Here is a 23,509-nt window from a genome sequence, read left to right on the forward strand (position 1 = left end):
GTCCACTACAGTTTGATTAATAATAATGGTGATCTCCCACCGTCACCATCACCACTGCTGGGACATTTAGGAATGCGCCAGATACTACATTAAGTATGTGATTAAACGTTATCTTGTTTCATCGTCATAATAATGTTCTAAGGGATAGTTCAGGATTATATGAGAAGCTGGACTTACGAATGCAAATAGCAGAAACTCAGAAGTGCTTATGGGAAAAATGGAATGTATTGACTTACGTAACTGGGAAGTTCAACAGGCGTGCTGACTGCGGACCCAGCCGAATCTAAGTGTAGGTGATATTCACAGATTCTGTCTCTGTCTTAACCTTGATGTGTGTGGGCTGCATTTTGAGTTGGGTTTTCCTCATGCATGGATGGAGGTGGACCCTGGCATAGGGTTGGATGGTCCTTCATGCCTGGGATCTTGGAAAAAGAGGGCCATACCTCTTCCCTACATCCCCCTCCACCCCCAGGAAAGGACTCTAGTTGTTTTGCTTGGGTGATATCCCCACATTAGGGACATGAGATGGATGCCCCTATCCAAATCACAGTAAGAGGTCTCTTAAGTGGACACAGACACCCTGCTTCCAGAAAAAATACGGGAAACAAAACTGAAAACAACAACAAGAATATCCTGTTGTCCTTTGAGTGTTATTATCCTCTTTCTTTTTTTTTTTTTTTTTTTTTTACCAACTGAGAAATTTATAATTTTTATTTTTTATAAACATATATTTTTATCCCCAGGGGTACAGGTCTGTGAATCACCAGGTTTACACACTTCACAGCACTCACCAAAGCACATATCTTCCCCAGTGTCCATAATCCCACCCCCTTCTCCCAACCCCCCTCCCCCCAGCAACCCTCAGTTTGTTTTGTGGGATTAAGAGTCTCTTATGGTTTGTCTCCCTCCCGATCCCATCTTGGTGATGCAACATGGGGGCTTAAGTGGGTAGGAGAAGAATAAATATTATCCTCTTGATACGGTCAAGGAAATAGAGGCTCACAGAAGTGAAACAGACCAGGATCCACGTATAGGTCTTTCTAATGCCAACACCCGGATTCTTAATCACAGTCTTGCACTTACACTGTGTTTCCTCGTAGTCTATGCTCTATCTCAGAGAGGTGGGAAGATGGAAAACCCTGCTCAGGGGGCAGCACCCCAACTCACAAAGAGGAAATAGACAAGAAGGTTCACGGGGAGAATGGGCTGGTGTGATTACGAAGCAGGGTGCTGGGTAGAACTGCCTGGGAGCCCCAGCCTTCTATCTTGGCTTTAGGAAACATTTACTGGACCAGTAACATCAAGATTCATTGTTGGAGAGCAGAGTGATTTGAAGGTGGGTGGACGGGCCGGGAAGCCGGAGCTCAGAAGTGTCTTGGTGCCGTCTTTGTCCTTGGACCAACCCAAGCCTTGTAGAGATTTTTTTGCAAGAGGGAGTAGTTGTGTCTTCCATGTCAAGGTGAATGTAGCACAAGGAGCCCTCCACCAGGAGTTGAGTTAAGCGCCAGCTCCGTCACACTGCCACTCTGTGTCTGTCCTTGATTAAAACGTCCCCTCTCCACCCTCCCTGCAAACATCAAATTCCCTGAATGTAAAATGTGGGCAATAAACCCTGCTTTGTCTTGCTTTCAAGGTTATTTGTGTAATAAGCTTTGCAATGTGTAAATTGATAGGTGTCAGGGATGTATTCATTTGTTTGCTTTAATCATGAAAATGAAAATAAAATGCAGAAAATATGGAGATGCTTCCATAAGCCACCGTGTGCCCACCATACAGGATTAAGACCGGCCGGGGCCCTGCTGCACTTGCTTCAAGGCTCTTTCTTTTATCCCAAAAGAAATTAAAATTAAAAGTGGACTTGATGATTACCCTTTTCCCGTCACTAGCCTGATTCTGCTCTCCCAACCCTCTTAAGATACAACCACTCTCCTGAGTCTATATCAGCCTCGTCTACAGAGCAAAGTGAGTTTATGTTTATCTGTTTGCTCGAATTTTTGTTTTTTACTCTCCACTGGCATCCCTAGTTTCCTGTGTGAGCAAATTGAAAGTACAGCGGCTTCCAACCAACACAGTTTTTGTTATTTCTTATTTATTAATCATCTTAATTTCTGTAACAACTGTATATTCAAAACTAAGGCACTGAAAATCTCACTGGGTCTTATCTCTCCTGGGAACCTTCCCCCCCACCCCACTTTTTATGTCAATACCTATAAGAAAATAAATATTTTAATAATGTATCCTTCTAATCTCGTGCTTACGCAAAGCCTTACGTCTCTGAGCACTTGTCCAGCCGTGGCGAGGTCTTATCAGGCCCGGATGCCCCCACGGTGCCCAGCCAGCCTGTTGCCCTTATTCTAGTAGCTCAAGGTTTCTAAGGCCGATGTGTCCAGTCGACCAAAGAGGCTTATCTTTACAGGGCAAAGGGAGCCGGACGGTGGCTGGGATTCTGAGATAGTAAACAGAGGCTCTGTGAGGTTGCCAGAGTGCACAGCAGTGATCAGACCCACTGGCTAGAACAAAGAGGGACATCGTGCTGGGGAGTGTGTGGTCCTAGTGGTGGAGGCAGAAGGCCCTAGGTTTGAACGCAGATGTAGCCTCTGCTCTATCTGGGGCACACATCCTTCCAGAGGAACCACACCACCCTGAGCCTGGCATTGCAGTGTGCACAAAGGGGGAGGTTGAAGCCCATTTGCAGAATCCCTTTCTTGGGAAAACAGGGATCAGTCCTGTAGTGCCTATAGTCTTTGACACTGACTTACCAGACATCATGGCTGCTGGGAAGAAGCGGTAAGTTAGTCTGTATGGGCAAGCAGAGAATAGGGCAGTGTGGCCCAGAGAGCTAGTATCAGTGGAGTGAGAAGAGGACAAAATAAAATCAAAACAGAGCAAAAACGGTCCAGTGTTAAGGCTGTGTGGGGACCCTGCTGGCTGGTCAATGCTAAGTAGAATGGAGGCAGGAGGACACCTTTGGGGAAGGCACCCCACTCTCAGCCGTGCTCTCTGTTTTCGCTGTGAATCTGCTCACTCTGCTAAGTGTCTACACGGCATCCTGTCTTGGAGGCAGGCGGTCTGGGTTCAGACCTTGGGTTTGCTTTGACCTTACTGTGTGACCTAGGACAAGTTGATTGCTCTCTCTCAGGCTTAGTTAAACCAGGAGGTTGACCAAGCCACTTGACAAGACTGTCCGGGCGCTAGGCATTTCACAGCCTGAGAGTGTTCTGAGTACACTGCAAAGCTCAGGACTGACACAGGCAAGGCTTCCCTCGGGGCTCTCTGGGCAGCTGTGGCCAGCTCTTCTGCCTGCCATCTCTGCTGGGAGTGCTGCTGAGATACTGCACGTCCAAGTCTAGTGTGCTTTCATCATCTCTGACCTGTTTCTTGGCAGCCTGGCTTGAAGAACCGATCTTTAAGCCATGCTGTCCGTACCACTGAACTTCACCCTCCGTTGCTCGGCCTTCCCAAACTGGTGACAGGGAATAGCTCTCATTGCTCCCCTATAGGGGAGGACTTTGCCAAACCCTTACACTGCCTCTGACTAGTTCTACCAGTGCCTAACTTTCCACGCTGTCTTGTTCATCATTGGTTGGTGAGGGCATGTTATATCTGTTCAAGTAGGATTATTAGTGCCTTTTGGATGAAGACTGAAGTGTTGTTAACTCATGGTGGTCATATTGTGTAATACAAAGAATGCAGACTTGGGGTCAGGTCAGCTCTGGGTTTGGGCCCTGTTCTGGAAGTATTCCCAGTGTGATTCAGGCATTCTCATTTGATCCCTGAGACCTTGTTTCTTTATCTGTAAACATAAATGTAGATAATTCAATCTACTTAAGATATTATAAGGAGTAAATTAGATAACATATAGTCAATGATTGGCAAAAATGATATGTATATATGAAATATGTGTGTGTGTGCAGAGTTGAATAAATTGGGAGCCCTTGATGGGCACGGACTATGACTTTATATTTCTTTTTAATCTCGTTTTACATAATGTCCATTGGTGCATAGAGTTGCTGGGCTGCACCTCCTTTTATAATAGCTACAGCCAAGGCACCTGGGTGCACATAGGTCTCTAACACTATGGTAAAGTAAGCAAACAGCTGCTTAAATAGCCACAGAGGGACTAGCCTTCCTAAGTCTCTGAGTTTGTGAAAACTGTAATCCCTTCTCCTCTTCTTTTTCTACCTCTTCCTTCTCCTAGCTTTCCAGTGCTTAAGTGTAGGAGAAAGGACCCACGCTTGCCCTGAGCAGTGCACATGCAATGTCTCACATTCTACTTAAACTACACACACACACACACACACATTCATAGGTGCATATCCACGTATTCAATAAACCTTTATTGAAGGCCTACCTGGTGACTTGGCATTGGGGATATATCAGTAAATAAAACAGACTAAGTCCTTGTTTTTGTTAGTTTTATATTCAAGCAGGAGTGACAAAATCGATAAACATAACACACAAGGAAATCATATAATATATTACAAGACTGTATAGCTTCGAAGAAAAAAAATGGAACTGGGTAAATGGGATTCCAATACACTTCTAGGTGTAGCCGTTTGGATGACGCTGAAATTTAAAAGAGGACCTCATTGAGAGGGAGGCATTGGCACAAAGATTTGAAGGAGGTGAGTGAAGGAGCTGGGGAGAGAACGTTCCAAGCAGAGAGAGGAACCAGGGTCGGTTGTTGGGAATAAGCCCCAGGTTCAAGGTGAAGCTGCATTGGATTGAAAGTAGTTATTTTTTTTTTTTTTTTATCAGAGACGTAGGAATTACAGGGGGTGATCATTAAAAAAGTAATTCTAACTATGGATTGAATTGTTAATATCTGTGAGGAATTGAGCTAAGGGAATCTTACCTACCCGGAGGACGCCTCCTGATAATGCTGTGAGGCAGGTAGAACCATGTTTATTTTATTGACAAGCACAAACTGAGGCTGGAGGAGGTAAAAGACTTCAGGGTCGTCACATAGCCTGTAAGCAACAGCATGACTTTCCCCACTTCCAAGTCCGCGTCCCTAAGTGCCGCATCACACTGGAGTTTTGAGCATTTCTGCTACAGTCCACAGACCCTCTACCTGTGAACCAGAGCCATACTCTCCACTTATGTTTTCATTGAAGGTCCCCTGTGTCCCCTTTCTGCATATACGAGTGACTATGGGACAGGACTTGAGGCAGGGGGTGCTTGCTCAAACTCAGAGAGCAGAAAGCTACAGGTATTAGAGGCCCAGGCCCCAAATTCATGGCCTGGCCACCTTTATGGACGCAGGCTTCTTCTAGATTGATACCATTGGTTTTGTTTGTTTATACAGCTTTTTTTTTTTTTTTTTTTTTTGAGGTCTAATTCATATACCAGGAAATTCACCCCTTTTAAAAATATACAATGCAGTGAATTAGTGAATTTTAGGATATTCAGAAAGTTGTGTGATCATCACAAGTAATTCCAGAACATTCTAATCAGTTGGAAAAGAAACTCCGTATCCATTGGTCACTCCCATTGCCCACTCCTCCCGGTTCTGGCCACCACAAATCTCTGTCTCTAGGAATTTGCCTATTGTGGACATTTCACAGAAATGGAACCATACAATATAGGGCCTTTCTGTCTGAATTCTTTCACTTCCCCTGATCTTTTCAAGGTTCAGTGATACTGTAGTATGAATAAGGACTCCATTTCTTTTTATGGTTGAATAATATCCAGTTGTATGGACATCCTGTATATTCATCAGTTGATGGACATTTGAATTATTTTCCACTTTTTGACTGTTAAGAATAAGACAGCGATGAAACTTTGTTTTTTTATGGACATATGTTTTCAGTTCTCTTGGGTATATACCTAGGAATAGAATTGGTAGGTCATATGTTAACTCCGTGTTTAACTTTGAGAGGAATTGCAAAGATGTTTTCTGCTCTGGCTGTGCTATTTTATACTCCCATCAACAATGTATAAGGGTTCCAGTTTCTCCCATCTTTGCCAGCCACTTGTTATTTTTTGTCTTTTTTGTTATAGCCATCTTCATGGGTAAGAGACAGTGTCTCATTATGGTTTTGATTTGCATTTCCCTAAGGTTAATGATGTGAGCACATTTTCATGTGTTTATTGGTCGTTTCTGTGTCTTCTCTGAGAAAAACATATTCAGATGTTTTATCCATTTATTAATTGGGCTATTTATCTTTTCATTGTTGGGTTGCAATGCTTCTTTATATCTTCTGAATATTAGTCTTGTATCAGATATATGATTTACAGATATTTTCTCCTGTTTTGTGGGTTGTCTTTTCATTTTCTTGATATGGTCCTTTAGAACACAAAAGGTTTTAATTTTGATGAAACCCAATTTGTCTTTTATTTTTTTCTCTTTGGTTTTACTTTTGGGGGTATATCTAAGAAATCATCATCGTCTCTAAGGTCATGAAGATTTTCTCCTTTATTTTTTTCTAAGAATTTTTTAGTTTTTGCTTTTATGTTTAGGCCTTTGATCCATTTTGAAGTTCCATGTGTATATATATACACACACATACATATATATCGAATATATATATATGGAATATATATAAATATATTCATATATATTTATAAATATATATGTTGTGAGATAGGGGTCCAATTCCATTCCTTTGCATGTGGCTATCCAGTTAACCCAGCATCATTAGCTGAAGAGGCTCTTGTTAAAGATGACTATTCTTTCACTCTTATTGAAAATCAATTGACTCTATTACTCAGCAGTTAAAAAAAGAAGAAGAAGAATGAAATCTTACCATTTGAAACATGGATGGATCTAGAGAGTACAATACTAAGCAAAATAGGTCAGAGAAGGACAAATACCATATGATTTCACTTACATGTGGAATTTAAGAAACAAAACAAATGAACAAAGGGGGGAAAAAAGAGACAAACCAAAAAATAGACTTTCAACTCTAGAGGACAAACAGATGGTTATCAGAGTAAAGGAAGGTGGGTAGGAGATGGGTAAAACAGGGGACAGGGATTAAGGGTATACTTATCTTGAGGAGCGCTGAGTAATGTATAAAATTGTTGAGTCACTGTATTGTATACCTGAAACTAATATACTGTTGTAACTGTACTCAATTAAAAATTTTAAAAATAAACTGCAGTTGATTAGCTAGAGCGATCAATTCCATGAAGAAGAAGGAAAAAAAAAAGTATCATTTGTTTTTCTTATCACAAAAAATGTTTAAATTTCACTATTGAAGTATAGTGTATTAGTTAGGTATACAACTTAGTGAGTTAGTGATTCTGTACACTATTCAATGCTCACCATGATAAGTGTAGTCACCACCGGTCACCATACAACACTATTACAATATCATTGACTATGTTTCTCATACTGTACTTTCCATCTTCATCACTTACTTATTTTATAACTACAACTTTGTTCCTCTTAATCCCCTTCACCTTTTTTTGTCCATCCCCCTATCCCCTCCATCTGGCAAATACCAGTTCATTCTCTGTACTTAACGAGTCTGTTTCTATTGGTTGGTTGGTTGGTTTTGTTTCTGCCTTTCTTGGTCAAACTTCTTTTGCTTAGCATAACATCCTCTAGTTTCACTCATGTTGTCACAAATGGCAAGATTTTGTTCTTCATTATGACTGAGTAATATTCCACATCTTTATCCATTCATTATCAGGGGACACTTAGGTTGCTTCTGTGTTTTGGTTATTATAAATAATGCTGCAATAAGCATAGGGGTACTATATATCCTTTCATATTAGTGTTTTCATTTTCCTTGGGTAGATATTCAGAAAAGTGATTACTAGATTATATGGTAGTTTTATTTTTAATTTTTTGAGGAAGCTCCTTAGCATTTTCCACAGTGTCTGTACCAGTTGGCATTCCCACTGACAGTGCACAAGGGTTCTTTTCTCCATATCCTCATCAACACTTGTTATTCCATGTCTTTTTGATACTAGACATTCCGACGGATGTGAGGTGATACTTCATTGTGGTTTTGATTTACATGTCTTTGATGATGAGTGATGTTAAACATCTTTTCATGTGTCTGTTGGCCATCTGTATGTCTTCTTTGGAAAAATGTCTATTCAGGTCCTCTGCCCATTTTCTAATCCGATTGTTTTCTTGGTGTTGAGTTGGTTGAGTTCTTGATATTTTGGATATTAACCTCTTATTGGATATGTCATTTGCAGATATCTTGTCCCATTTAGTAAGCTGCTTTTTTTCCATTTTGTTGATAATCTTTTTCATTGTGCAAAAGCTTTTCAGTTTGATGTAATCCCAATTGTTTATTTATGCTTTTGTTTCCCTTGCCTGGGGGAGAGAAAGCAGCTATCTGATGAGGAAAATGAAGCTTGAGATATGGTGTAATTTACCTACACACCCAGCAACTGAGCTGGAGTTCTACCCAGACCTTATGAAAGCCAGTGGTCTGATTGCCATAATACCCTCCAAAAAGATTGCCTTTGCCCAGGGGTTTGATTTCCAGAAGGCTTGTTTCCACTTTAGTCCATTTAGGTATCATAAATAAGCAAGATGAACAAGATAATATTCACTGTATCGGGTATTTTCCTTGGTATTTAGTTCTTACAACAATCTTTGGGAGGCAGATACTGTGAACGCCATTTTACAGGTATGGAAACCAAGGTTCTCAAAGGAAGTAGGAATAGGAAATAGACAGCTATGAGAAAATCTCAGTCCTTCAGACTCCCAAGTGCAGAGCTTGGTCCTTTGGTCCACACCCAGTCCTCCCACCTGTGGGAAAACACTGCTCACAGATCAGGTGGAGACTGAGCTCAACTTGAAGTAGTTAAGAACCATCCTGCCTATAATGTGTTCTGACTTACTGTCTGTCCAAGGGTAAATCCAAGTTGGGGAACTCTGCTTGGCTTCCTCTCCTCGGAGCTTGACTTTGGCAAAATATAGTTTCAAAAGGAACCAAGGAAGAAGAAAAAGACTCCAGAGTCAGACAAGGGAAGAGGAGTAATGTCAGTGTTGAAAGGGGATGATGGGTGTTGGTGTTGTTGTACTAAGAGCTCTTCCTTGTCAAAAGTTGGGAACACGGAGTTCATCCTCCTAACTCTAACTTCCTCCAAACTGTAACTCAAGACCCAGTTGGGACCAATGAATACCTACCAGTCCTATCTATTTGGAAATAATAGCACTGAACTTTGAGTTGGGAGACCTGTGCTAGGGTCCGGCTGAACCATCTGTGCGGCCTCAGAAAAAGTCAATTCAAATTTCCATGGCTCATTTGCCTCCTTGTAAAATGGATTTAATAACACACACCCCTTAGGCAGATTTAAAGAAAACAGAAGACAGCTGTGTAAAAGCCCCCAATACAGTGTATTGAAACAGAGTGAGTGCCCAGGAAACGTGTGTGTGATCTCTAAGGCACTTTCACATCCACAATGAACATTTGATCCTCTTGGCCTCCATGTGGGCTTATCAATGGTATTTGAACTACAGAGAGGTCAAATAATCTGACCAAGCCTGCATAGCTGGTTATAGACAGGGTCAAGCCTCCAAATCATGCCCTTTGGCTCTCAATGCAACATACTTCTAAGTTACACTTTCCTGCAAAAAATTCCTATAACTGAAGTCAATTAAAAGTTATTGATTTTATCTGGGTATTAGAGCGGCTGTCCAGTGTATAATGAAGATATAAGAAAAAGGGCACCGTTTGCTTTAAAGATTCCAGGAATATAAATTGAAAAGGAATAATTAAGGCATTCCATTCTTAATTCATTCCTTTATTTGAAACCAGAAAATTAGTTTGTGTCTGCTTTGCCCTAAAACAACCTGTTAAGATGTAAACATCCTCCAACTGAGAACAAAGGTCAGTCTAACTGTGTGTGACCATGTAGGGCACTCACTGAAAAAAAAGAGCAGGAGGAGAAAGGTGAGGGACAGACAAGAAGAAGAGAAGGAAGAGAGAGAAGAACTACTGCTGAAGCCAAGACCAGGGCCAGCCTGAATTTCCCTTTCAAGAGAAGTCAGGTTATACTTGATGGGTGAGTGAGTTCACATGGACCATTTACCTAGTTTTATATGTGCAAATACTTGGGTAATCCTTGGGTATGCACTCCTCTAAGGCTTCCAGGGTGGGAAGTGTTTTTTTCTTAGTAAGAGAAAATAGGATTTTCATAGGTAGTTGGCATTCCCTGTGGGTTGAAGCTGACAAGGGATCCAGACAGTCCTTGAATACTTATCCAAAGCTTAGTCCTTTGTCCACAGTGGGTGGAGCAGCTGTGACATTCATTCATTCCTCAGTTGGATACTGAAGACATGCTCAACACACTTTAATTCTAAGTCCATTTATATTTATTTAATTTTAAAAGTCATTACTATAATCGTTCATTGGTGAGTCCCCAGTGGTACTGGCACTATGAATTTACTGGCACTATGAAGGTTGGGTTTTGGTGCTGGGGAATAGGTGGGCTGCATGTAGAACAGATCAGGGACCCACAGCAGCCCCTTACTAGTCATTCTCAAGTCTCACTTTGATGGATCCTGTCAGCCCCCACCTGGCTGGGGAAAACTTTGGACATCGGAATTACGTCCGCCAGTTTGCACCAGTGCCCTCTTTTCACAGGCTAGGAAACTGAGCACAGAGCACAGTGGAACTTGCCCAGGGTCACACTGCTTACTCAGTGGCAGAACCCAAACCAGAGTCCAGATCCTTTGCAAGCTGCCATGGCAGGAAACCTGGGATCAGGAGAGCTATGTGAGCTGGGGTAGGCCACCTGACCTCTCTGAGCCTATCTGTAAGACAGGAAGGGTATCTAACCCCAGGATCAAATGGAATAATTTAAACAAACTATTTTATGTGAACTGATGGCAAAACTTTAGCTCAGGGGTCCACAGCCTTCTCCCTAGAGGTCCAGATAGTAAATATTTTAGGCTCTCTGGGTCATAGGGTCTCTGTTGGAGCTCCTCAGCTGTGCCACTATAGTGTGAAAGCATCCACAGCAAATACATTTTAAGAAAATGAGTGTGGCTGTGCTCCATTAAAACATTATTGACAGAAACATGCGGCCGGCCAGATTTGGCCATGGGCCGTGGTTTGCTGACCCTGGCTGGAGATGCTTGGAAGTTGTTAGAGTTACTGTTGATGACGTAATAAATGACCCTAAAACTGAGTGGCTTAAAACAAACTGTTTGATTACGCTCACGATTCTGTGGGTCAGGCACCAAGGCAGGGCACATTGGACCTGGCTTTATTTCATGGAGTCTGAAGCATCAGCTGCGGCACGAGTGACCTGACTGCTTGGGCTGAAATTACCTGAAGGTTCCTTTACTTACCCAACTGGGGCCTGGGTTTGGATGACTGGAGTGTCTGCTGTAGCCTCTCCCTCCAGGTGGCCTGGCTTCCTCATTGTGCAGCGGCCTTGGCGCAGCTGGATGTCTTGCATGGGGGCTTAGGACTGTGAGCGAGTACATTTCAGTGAGCCCGATAGAAGTTGCATAACGTTTTATGATCCAGACTCAAAAGTTGCACAGCATCCTTCTGCTGGGCTCTGTTAGTCAAAACATTCCTGAAGCCATCAGCATTCAAGGTCAAGGGACATAGAACCCCCACAATCTCAATGAGAGCGATGCTAAAGAATCGGGGGAAGGGGGCCGCCTTTCAAAACCACTGTGGAAGAGATTGATAATGTGAAACACACATCAAATAGTGGTGAATATTTCCTTAGCACTTACAGTGTGCCAGGCAGTCCTTCAGTCCTGCAGCGTCCCTCTGCAGGTGGTAATATTAGCATCCACACTTTATTTTTTTACTATCACCCACATTTTAAAGACAAGATACACTAAAGAACAGAGAGGTTAACTAACTCGCACAGGGTCAAAAAGAGTAGGTTACACAACCAATATTTGAACTTAAGGAGTTGGGCTCCCAAATCCACTCCAGCCATGAAACACTCTGCTTTATTTCGATCCCAAAAATGAGAATGCTCTTTCTGTTGCTAGAGCAGAGCCGAATTAAGAACCTGAGGCTTTGGACTGCCCAGTGTCTAGCTAGTCTTCCTGCCAATAATTGCTTAGAAACATTATTGTACATCGATTCTGCATCCAAATTGTTCTTTGCCTTTTGGGAAATCCAAGGGAAGAGGTATGACACCCTATTTCATTCATAAGAAACCTAAACTCTGGGTGCCTGGGTGGCTCAGTGGTTAAGCCGCTGCCTTCGGCTCAGGTCATGATCTCAGGGTCCTGGGATCGAGTCCCGCATCGGGCTCTCTGCTCGGCGGGGAGCCTGCTTCCCTCTCTCTCTCTCTCTGTCTGCCTCTCCGTCTACTTGTGATTTGATTTCTCTCTGTCAAATAAATAAAATAAAATCTTTAAAAAAAAAAAAAAAAAAAAAAAAAAAAAAAAAAAAAAAAGAAACCTAAACTCTGTGGGTGAGGGGAATGAATTCTTATTTAATTCTTACAACCCAATGAGATGGAACCATTGTCCCATTTTACAGATAAAGAAACCAAGACCTGTGGTTAAGTCACTACTTGCCCAGTAGCTGATAGAGTTGAGCTAGATTCAAAGAGCAGTTTGATATGCTGTCCCATGCTCTTTGCCATAGACTGCAATGGAGAAGGCTCTGGAATGAATAATACCAGCTCTTTCAGAGGAAAAAAACAAAAAAAAATCTTCAGTCCCTAACATGTCAGATATAGCCTGTCCTTAGAAGCGATACTGGCTTAGTTTCCTCACTGCAGAGATAGGAGACTGAGAGCCAGAGAGGGCAGTTAGGTGTCCCTGGCCACCCAGCTGTTCAGATGCAGAGCCAGAGCTGCAACTCCATGTTTTCCCACCACGCTGGCTGCCACATCATGCTGGGAATGGCAGGGAGGGGACTGATGGTGGGTTGGGTGTCGGGCAGGGGGGTGGGGGTGGGGTTTAAATTAAGGGGAAGTTGTTTGCCAAAGCCGTGTGGGGGGAAGGAGCATTTTACAAGACCAGGGCCTCTGGCCTGGAAACATCTGTTTCCCTTCAAATCAGCGAGGAGACTTTTGCCTCCCCAGAATGCCTAAATCATGTGGCGGCTGGGGAAGAGCAGGCGTTGGCCTGGAGACTTCAAACGCATTCTCCCGTACTCTCGGGGACCTGGTCCTGATGTGGGCCTCTGGGGCTCTGTCCCTCTTCTTACCCCCTGTCAGATCCGTGAGAAGCTCTCACCGCCAATTAACTTCTCGGTTTCATTCTCTCACCCCTGCTGCGAGGGGGTCTAGGGGTCTTGGATGGGACCAGCGACAGCTTCCTCTCCACCCACTCTCCTCTGATTTCCACTAGGACAACTTCTTCTGGATGTTTGGGGGTCCAGGGGGAGGGGGGTGATTAGAGCCTTGTGCAGTGTCATAAGAACAATACTATTGATAATACCCACGACTATCTCTCATTGGCTATTAGCTCATGCCAAGCATCATAGCGAGCACTTTCCCACATCTCTCCTTATTCCGATAACTACCTTAACCGTTGGGGTTTAATCCCATGCTTCCTATGTTCCAGGTGAATAAAAAGGCCTCAAACAGTCAATAAATGGGAAGCCAGAATTTAAAACCAAATCGCCTGATTCTAGGTTCATGCTTTTAGCCTTTCTGTCATTCCATCTCTGATAATGACCTTTCAACCAAATCCCCTCTTGTTCATTGCACAGATGGGGAAGCGGATTCCCAGACAAGGGGACTACTACTTCATACTTGACTGAGTCATTCGTTCAGTCTGTCATTCACTTTGGAAAGTATTTGCTGGGCATTGAATGATTTAGGTGCCTGAGCACCAGATGTAGGTGGGTGGATAGAGGCAGAGCCAGATTCTGGTTCTGAAGATATATACATATCACAGGGGCGAGAGAGAAGCGTACGAGCACTGACCCAGTCGTGCGGCATATGCAGTCACAGAGCACCGTGGGTGGAGAAAGGTTTACTGGAGGAGAGGAGGTTTGACTGGTCCTCCACAGATGAGGTGGGTAGGGAGGGTCAAGTGGAGAAGGGGAAAGACCAGCCAGGCAGAGGGTATAGCATGTGCAAAGGCCAAGAAGTAGAATCCATGTTCTACTGCTAGGGGGACCATTAGCAGTTGGCTATTTTTCTACTATGAAACAGAATAGGAAGCAAAGATTGGTAAACCAGGCTGGAGGTGTGGCCAGTGCTAATTTGAGGTTCGGTGATACAGTCTTATCAGGTGAGTGACGGTCAAGGAGCTGCACTGGGAGCCGGTAGTAAGGGCTGAGTCCTGAGGATGATGAGGGTTTTGAAGGGGTGGGGGGAGGGAGGTTGGGGGAACCAGGTGGTGGGTATTAGAGAGGGCACGGATTGCATGGAGCACTGGGTGTGGTGCAAAAACAATGACTACTCTTAGGCTGAAAAAAATTAATTAAAAAAAATAGTTTGCATTTGTGCAGTCAATCCCAAGGCACTTCCCTCCACATTGAAAATGCAATTCACTAAAGCATATTGCTTTAGACATCCAGAATCTCACAGGCCACAACCTGGAAAACATGAACTCAGTTGTTTTTTCTTTTAACTGAAGTATAGTTAACACACTATATTACATTAGTTTTAGGTTTCTGACATAGTGATTAGACAACTTTCTGCTTGGTGCCCTGCTCACACTGGTGTAGCTACTGTTTCTCACCATGCAAGTCTATCATCGAACCATTGACTATAGTCCCTGTACCTTTCACCCTCCTGACCTGTTTGTAACTGGAAGGCTCCACCAGCTGCTTCCCATCACCCATTTTGCTTATCCCCTTCTGCCCCACCCCTCTGGCAACCCCTGGTTTGTTCCGTGTACTTACTGGTGTTCCTGTTTGTTTGTTTGTTTGTTTGTTTCAGACACCTTGGCCAGGTTTCTTTCTCCTAAAATAAAGTCAGAGGAAGAAATAGCAAAGGTTTGAGCCTGGAGCTTCAGGTTCCTAAAGACTCCATCGCACCATGTCCCTGGAGCCACCTCTTTTGTAATAAAAATATCTGATAGGTGCAGGGGGACCAAAATCAGCCAGTTGTACCGGAAGCAGGGCAGTGTAGAGAAGGAGCACTGGGGGAGGAGCTCGAAGAGCCAGTGTCTACTCTGAACTTATGAAGAATCTTTCCTCTCTGGGCCTCTATTTCCCTACCTGTAAATAAGGTTGTGGAATTTGGTGTGGGCTCAAGGGTTCTAGTTCAAATTATCAGTGCATCTTTGCTTCAGTGGGCAAAGAGAAGATGGAAGAACCAAGCAGGAGGTAGCTGGCACCCATCCATGAAATGAACACTGAACAACAAATTGAATTCCCTGAGGAACACTGAGGTCTGCCTCTGCCCTCTCTCAGTCTCTCTCTGTGTCCCCACTTCTCACTGTGCTCTATGGGTATGTCCCTGTGTCTGCTTCTCAGGCCCCCCCCTCGCCCCTTACTTCTCCACATTAGGGGTCTCCACTTTCTTCCCCTCACAAAAAGCCCCTTCAAGCCCTGCCTGGTCCTCTAACAGCTTTCAGATGTGTCTCTGGAACAGTTCTACAATTACAGCTGAGACGGGCAGAAAGCGCTTGGCCTTGTGACTTTTGACCCAAGCCTGTGAGGTTGACATCTTCCTCTTTGTTCACCCTTCCACCCCCACCGGCAGGGTGGCCTGAGGCCTCCTCCAACCCGAGGTCTCCCCTGACATGTTTGGTTCCTCTAATAACACAAATAGAAGCTACCTTGGAGGGAGCAAAGATGGAGTCAGGCCTGTTCTGTTGTTGGATCATTGAGTCTTGGTCCCAAACTTGTAAGAGATGGATCATTTCATCTTATTTACAGAGACTGAGTCCCAGAGAATACTCAGCCAACAGTTGGGGAAAGCAAGGATTCTATCTCGATTTTATAACTTGAAAGTCTAAGGCTGCTTCTTCCCCAGCATGCTGTTATTCATGCTACTTGGCTAAGCAGAGAGGTGACCCTACACCCTCTTGGTGGAGGAAATGTATTACAGAAGTACCATGAAAACAGAAGTGGCCAATGGGAAGGTAGTGTTTAAAAAAATTTTCCAGCTCCTCATGTTTTGAGGCTAACTCACATATTCCATTCGCTACATCCTGCCATGTTTCCGTCAGTCGAAATGCATCTCCTCTTCTCCAAGAAAGCATTTTTAAAATGTGTACTCTTGTATAAATAAGTGCTGTTTACATGGTCTTTATAAAGTCTGCAGCTTCTAAGCCACTTCTCATGTATCAGTCTTTGTAATCTTTGAGACAGTCATGCATTCCATCTGCAAGTATCCCCATTTTGTGGAGGGAGAAATGATTAAGAAATGAGATATGATACTTAGGTTCATTCATTGACTCAAATATTTATGAAGTGCCTACTGTCTGTACCCAGTACTGGTAAATGCTGGGAGATCTTTGCACTCAAGCTGTGAAGTATAGGTCCTCTGGGATCTGCAGGCTAGGGTTTGGATCTTGCCTCTGCCGTGTTCTAGATGGGTTGTGGGGGTAGGCATACCCAGTACTGTCCTTACCTTCCTACTCTGCCTCTTGCTTTTTCTCCCATTTTGGAGTTTCTTTGTGATCTTATTTCTAACACTTCTGCAAGGCTTTTCGATCATAACTCTCCCTGTATAGCACTTAGAGATGCCTGATGCAGAGAGATGAAGTAAGCACAGAGAAGTGAAGTGACTGAGGTCACAGAGCAAGGGAGTAGAATAGAATATGAACCCAAGCCTTTCCACCTCTAAGACCAGACTCCTTCCTCTGTCATGCTTCTCTTGACCATAACAGTACTGGATGGAGTAAGCACTGGAACTGAGTTCCACTCCCAGTGCTGAGATACAAGAGAAGGAGAGAGAGAATACTCCCATCACAGTCCTATTGCTCTTATACCAAAGGCAGAAGCCAAAATCCCCAGAAAGCAGATGGATGGATGAGCTTCCTTCTGAAGATAGGGCCAATATACCCCATGTTTAGGCCTCTTAAGACATATATTTTACGTATAAACCCACATTTCCTTACCCTTGCCAGCATTCCAAGCCAGCTAATGAAAGACAAAAGGTAAAATTAGATTTGACATTGTGGTTAAAGACATAATCTTTGGATTCAGGCAGACCTAAGTTCTATTCCCCCGTTGCTACTTACTTAATATATAATAATAGGTCAATGAGTTGACCGCTTTGGGATGAGTGTCCTCATTGGAGAATGCATTTGTAGTACCCAGCTCATATAAAATATGAATAAAATAACTGCTGGCACACACTTAATGCTCAAGAAGTGTTTGTCAAGTGGATGAGTGGAAGAACATATAAATCAGTATGTTCAGCCAAGCCAGATAGCATTGGGGTTCACTTGTGAAGTCCAGGACTCAGACTGCTCTGTCCCCAAGTAACTGCAAGACTGGTGGAAAGATACAAAATCAGAGTCTAAGTTTCCTTATTGGTGAAGTGCAGCTGATCAAAATCCCTGCCTTCCAGGCTTGCGTACTGGTAAAGTAAGAGAATAAATGCAAAGTGCCTAGCAGCCAGTTGGTGCCCAATAAATGCTTTACTGTTGCCATTGGTTTTTTTTTTTTTTTTTCCCAAATCTTCTCTCTCGCAGCCTAAGCATCCCTGACTTCCTTTAACACCTGCTCCTGTATTATGCTTTTGTATTCCACCTTACAAGTTCCAGGACCTTCGCTGAAGTCACAACCCAGTGCCCTGTTTTCTTGCTGTGTGGCAGGTTCACTCTGTATGCTGTGGATACACGGGGGAGGCACTCGGAGCTCAGCACAGTGACCCTGAGGACGGCCTGTCCGCTGGTGGATGACAACAAGGCAGAAGGTAAGTGCCCTGTTTCCTCCCTTCCTAGGTCACTCCCCTATTTCCTTTAAGTTCTGTACCCAGAAGTCACCAACCACGACCCCTTTCTTGCCTCATAAACCTATGCGCACTGAGAGGAGAAAGTGAAGGGACTAAGGGGACAGGAGGAAGCCGGAGTTAACTTAATCAAAGCCATGAACGAAATTGAGATGGGCCAGCAGTACCTTAGCCAGTGGAAAGACTTGTTCCTCTTTCATAGCATCTGTCTATGCTCGGACATAGAGGAAAGGAATAGTAGAGGGTCAGAGCCCCATGACTATATCCTGCCCCGTAGCCTAGACTTCTCAGAGACCTATCACTTTTTTTTTCCACTTTAGTCTATGCTAGAGCTGGCATATCAGTGACAGGAGGAGACCACTCCACCACTAAGCCCAGGGCAGATATCATTAGCTCATCATATCATTCGTCCCCATCTAGCCCCGGGGTGGCCTCAGAATCCTCAGCACAGAGCTACAGTCAGTGACTATCAGAGTTAGTGTGCAAGATTAAACGTTCCTGATGCTCCTGGCCCATGAAGTTGTAAACATCAGGCAAAGTATCTGGAAAAAAAAAAAATAGAACCAATAAATCAGATCTACCATGTACTTAGTTCTTAGCCAACATGTAGCTATAGTTTCTACATCAGGACTGGCAAAAATGTGGTGATAGATCATGAGTCCTAATGGTTCACTTCAAGTTGAGCAAGTATTTTCTAAGAGCACTGGTATACGAGCAATGCAGAAGAGACACACTCTTTACCTTTCGGAAATTCACATTCTAGTCTCTCTAGAGAGACTGACATTTCTATGAATGGCTCAGTAATAAGCCCCAAAATACATACTTTGCCTGCTATCAGACAAGAGGAGACAGTCCTCTTATTGTGGAACTGTCATGTCTCAAAGGTGAGAGAGTTTGAGATGGTTTCCTGGTCATTTCTCCTCCTCCTTCTCCTCCTTCTCCTCCTCCTCCTCCTCCTCCTTATTATCATCATCATATTAAAAAAAAAAACAAAAAAAACAAAACAAATAAAAACCATGTGCATGTGGTTTAAAAAAAGAAAAACCAAATGCTCCTCCCATCCTAAACCCAAGTCCCCCAGATTCTTCTGGAGGCAATCACTGTTAGCAATGACTTGGGGGTGTACATAAATCTGGATTAGAGTCTTTCCAGATGAAAGGATGGGCCTTCCATTCAAGGGAGCAACCCATGATGACTTCAAGTTGTATCGATTACTAGAAATAATTGAAGGACTAGAAATTGCCATGAATTACCATGGTTTTCTTTGATAGATTTTTGAATGCAGACCTGAACACAGAGCTGGGTTGGAAGTATTCCAGAGGAGAGACAGAAGTAGGCTCTTGAGATGAGCCCAAGACTGTTGATTTAAGCCTCTGTACTTCTTTGTGATTTTATGTTAAATCATGGTTACCAAATATAGATTAATAAAGATGCCTGCAAATTATGAACACTAGCTTTGTGTCAGGCCCTGTGTTGAGTGCTTTACAGTCACTGTTTAATTTCGTCCTCCCAAGTGTGTCTCCAGAATAGACATCATTATTTTCAGCTGATGGTTAGGAAAACTGAACCCAACTAGTCAATTGATGTTCAGGATGCAATTTAGGTCTGTCTGCCCTTGGATACCACACATGACTGTGGTATCCAAGCATGAATGTGTGTCCAGCATGAATGTGCCTTTCCTGTTGCAAGGCATGTTTCCATCCTCACTTTTTCCTGCTGTCCAGTGATCTGTGCCTGCACTTCTTCCCCTCAGAAATAGCAGACAAGATCTACAATCTGTACAATGGGTACACAAGTGGAAAGGAGCAGCAGACTGCCTACAACACGCTGATGGAAGTCTCAGCCTCAATGCTGTTCCGAGTCCAACACCACTACAACTCTCACTACGAGAAGTTTGGCGACTTTGTCTGGAGGAGTGAGGATGAGCTGGGGCCCAGGTATGAATGAGTGTGTGAGTGTGAGTGGAGTCATGGATTCTTCTTGCTTATATCTGATTTTACTGGACACTTTTTTTCGTAGACTGGGAATAGGCTTTGTCAAATTAATAAGTGTGTCATACACTTAATCATGTCAGGGTTAGAGATGGGAAATGGGCAGGGAGAATGACAGGATCTTGGAATTTTAGCTCTTGGCCTCCTGGAATGTCAGAGGAGAGAGAATAAGCGCTCTTTCCCTCCATCACTTCCCTCACCCACTTTCCATCTTCAGTGTTAGACACAGGAATTTTGGACTCCTGGAGATGTGTCCTAACCAGAATCATGGAAGTGTATAGTGGCAGGGTCATGGCCCCAAATCTAGGGCTATTCCCATTCTTCCATAAGAAATCTGAGGTTTTCTAAGGACACCTGAGTGGCTCAGTTTATTAAAGGTCTGACTCTTGATTTTGGTTCAGGTCATAACCTTAGGGTCATGATATCAATCCCTGCATCAGGCTCTGCACTGGGTATGTAGTCTGCTTAAGATTCCCTTTCTCCCTCTCCCTCTGCCTCACCCCCTGACTCACTCCCTTTCCATTCTCTCTCCCTCTCTCTCCAAAAGAAAAGAAAAGAAAGACAGAAAGAAAAGAAAGAAATCTGAGGTTTTTAAGAGTTAAGTCCATTAGGGACCCTGACTAAATACATTCCTAAATTCAGTGTGTATTAAGACATGATTTTTATCACTAGCAATGACTGTACCAACCACTGTGCAGGGCTCCATGAATTCAGATGTAACTAAGACACATCACTATCTTCTAAAGCTCCATAAAGTAGTATATGAGATGGTGACTCTGTTTCATGCCTTGCACGGAACAACATTCATTTATTCATTCTTTCTTTCTTTCTATCTCTCATCACTTACTTAGTAGTCCCTCTTACCAGTTAGTCACTAACCATGCAGTAACAAAAAGGTGGAAGTTCACTGTTAGAGGTAATTAAACAAGCAGTTGCAAAGAATAGTCATAACAACATCAACAACAACAGAATAGGGCCCTTTGGGGAGGCAGGGCATAGACACCTGGTCTAGGTAACCCAGTGAAGCCTTCCCAAGGGCTGAGACTGAGGCGGATAGAATGAACAGAGGTCAGACAAGAGGAAGGACAGGAGAACCGGAGGGTTTGGGGCAGAGTGACCAGGGGAATGCACAGAGGAGATAATGTTCTACTAGGGCAGGGTTTTCCTCAAATTTTCATCATTTGCTTGCCACTTTTACGATTATTTTTTTAAGATTTTATTTATTTATTTGACAGAAATCACAAGTAGATGGAGAGGCAGGCAGAGAGAGAGAGAGAGGGAAGCAGGCTCCCTGCTGAGCAGACCTGAGATCTGAGATCATAACCTGAGCCGAAGGCAGCGGCTTAACCCACTGAGCCACCCAGGCGCCCCACTTTTATGATTTTTGACATATCACCATACCCTACACACTTTTCGTTCTGGCATTTCTCAGATTCACTTCTCACTGAAAATCTATTTGAAAACACTGCATTATTTTATAAAGGGAAAATAAGCACCATTTACCTTTAATAGACAATTAAATGTAAACATTTGATACAATGGAAGGGGAAGAACAAACAAAACCAGAAAACAATGCTCTTCAATCCGAGTTGAGGCCTGAGGCTCTGAGAGGGCTCCCTGCTCCGCGGGGAGCCTGCTTCTCCCTCTCCCTCTGCCTGCTGCTCCCCCTGCTTGTGCTTTCCCCCTCGCTCTCTTTCTCTGTTAAATAAATAAATAAAATCTTTAAAAATAAATAAAAAGGAGATTAGCAAGTGTTAGAGAAGTACTGAAGACGCAGTCTCAAAGGGACACTATTTTTTAAAGTAATCTGGAGGAAGGGAAGAGCGTGAAAAAGAGAATCTTGACTGCCTTTCCCAGTGTGATTCATTGTTATTTAATGCCGAGTCTGTGATCATCTGGAGTACCACCTAAAATCCTTCCTCCTGCCCCTGGGGAACTCCTTCCACACTTTGGTAAACATTGTGTAGAGGAACTAAAAGAATTTCCCTGTGGTTGGAGCAAAGTGTGTGACAGCAGGAGTGGTAAGAGATAAGAAGAGAGAGGTCAACAGGGGCCAATCTTGAATGCCCTGTAAGTAGGGTTAAAGAGTTTGGATTATCTCCCTAGAGTAATGGGAAGCTTTTCAAGTGTTTTTCAGAATAGGGTGATGTTGGCAGATCTTCAGGGGGAGAAAGATCCCTCTGACCTCAGTTGGAAGCTTAAGACTCTGGGTTGATCGAGAGGAGTCAAGACAGGAGGGAGGTGGAGAGGTCCTTGAGGCTGCTCTTTTAATAATCCAGGGGAGATAGGGTGGCAGTTCTGGAGCAGGGTGGTACTGATAGCATTGTAGAGAATTGCCAGACTTCCTGAAATACTTAGTTGGAGGCACTCTGTGCTTTGAAAGGCTTTAAAGTTACACCGTAAACTGGGCAAGGTAGGGTACTCTCATTTTGTGGATGATAAGGAATTAGAGGCCTCAGGAGGTTAAATGAGCTGCACATAGCTGCACAGTGTGATATGGAGGCTGGTTCTGCCCTGATCTCTCACCCTGAGCCCTTAGAACACTTGCAATATCCCTCCGAGAATTTGAGGCCATCAGGGGAACAGAGGAGAGCTTGGTCAGAGATAAAAGGAATCTCTTCCTGGAACAGACCTTATCTGCCCATTGGGTCCTGGACTATAACTTTTTCTCTTTCACATGAAAGGAAGCTTCTTTAGATAAAAGCTAAAAGAGGGCAGACAGGCAGAAGCACAGAGTCCCAGATGAAAGCCCCAGATGACTGTGTGAGTCACTGGGGCTGCCATCTTGCCCATGGACCGGGAAAGGCATCCCCCTTTATTGGGTTTTCCCACAGGGCTCAGAGAGTTTGGGTAGAAGCTAAACCAGAGCTCCACTCCTGACTTTGTCTTTACAGCCTTCTGGGTTCCTTTATGACCTTCCAGGACATAAATCTTCTGGAAAGCCTGCCTGGCCTCCCGCAGAGGCAGGAAAACCCACTTGGTAATGGACTGTGATAACCCACTTAATCTCCAGCCAACCCGTCACCAGTCACTGTCCACCAGCTCCAACTGGTGTCACCCAGTTTCCTCCCTCCTCAGTCTTGCTAGTCTCTGGAGGGATATGATATTCCTCTAACATCCCACACTGTTGTCAGCAGGAATCAAGATAGCTGCATCCTAATCTATCCTGACACTGCTAATGAACTCACCTATGTAACCCTGGGCTCTGACTCTCTCTGGTCCTCAGTCTCCTCATCTATAAAATGAAAAGGATGAACTAGGGCAGTGGTACTTTAGCTTTTTAGCAGTGGATTTCTTTTTTTCCTAAATAGGCCTTAAGTAGAACGGCAGGTCTTAACTAGAATGCTACTTTCTCAGAGAATCCTCTAAAAGTTCTACCTGTTCTCTCAATCACACCATCATATTTTAATTTAATGCATTGTACCTACTAGTTTCAATATCTCATGTGTCTTAGGTATTTACTGTTGTGCTATCTCTCTTCTGCACTATAATATCAGCTTATGCGTACTTAGTGATTCTTTAGGTCCTAGTCACTCTTGTAAGTGGGTGCTGAATACTTGTTAAATAACTGGATAATGGGATGAGTGGATGTGTGGCTCAGATGTGCACAGTTGTTCTGGAAGAAGCTAGAGAGGATGACCTGGGGCCTCACCTGCTGGGTCTCCATTTCAAATCCCCTTTCCCCCATTCCCAAGGGACTCTTGGGTCTCTCTGAGCTCATAAAGGTCTGTGGGTGACAGAGACAACTGAAT

At 43.6% G+C, this 23,509-nt stretch overlaps 1 protein-coding gene across 3 annotated transcripts in view; it reads left to right on the forward strand.

The window, feature by feature from the left end:
- ASTN2 (astrotactin 2) overlaps positions 1 to 23,509 on the forward strand; it is an 859,033-nt gene that overhangs the window by 825,674 nt on the left and 9,850 nt on the right. For all 3 annotated transcript variants that reach the window (XM_059142160.1, XM_059142161.1, XM_059142162.1), the window contains 2 exons: positions 17,630 to 17,730; positions 19,520 to 19,703. In XM_059142160.1, coding sequence (XP_058998143.1) covers positions 17,630 to 17,730; positions 19,520 to 19,703 — 285 coding nt within the window. The remainder of the gene's footprint in view (positions 1 to 17,629; positions 17,731 to 19,519; positions 19,704 to 23,509) is intronic.

The sequence above is a fragment of the Mustela lutreola genome, chromosome 12 (genome assembly GCF_030435805.1).
Source record: "Mustela lutreola isolate mMusLut2 chromosome 12, mMusLut2.pri, whole genome shotgun sequence".
Taxonomy (NCBI): domain Eukaryota; kingdom Metazoa; phylum Chordata; class Mammalia; order Carnivora; family Mustelidae; genus Mustela; species Mustela lutreola.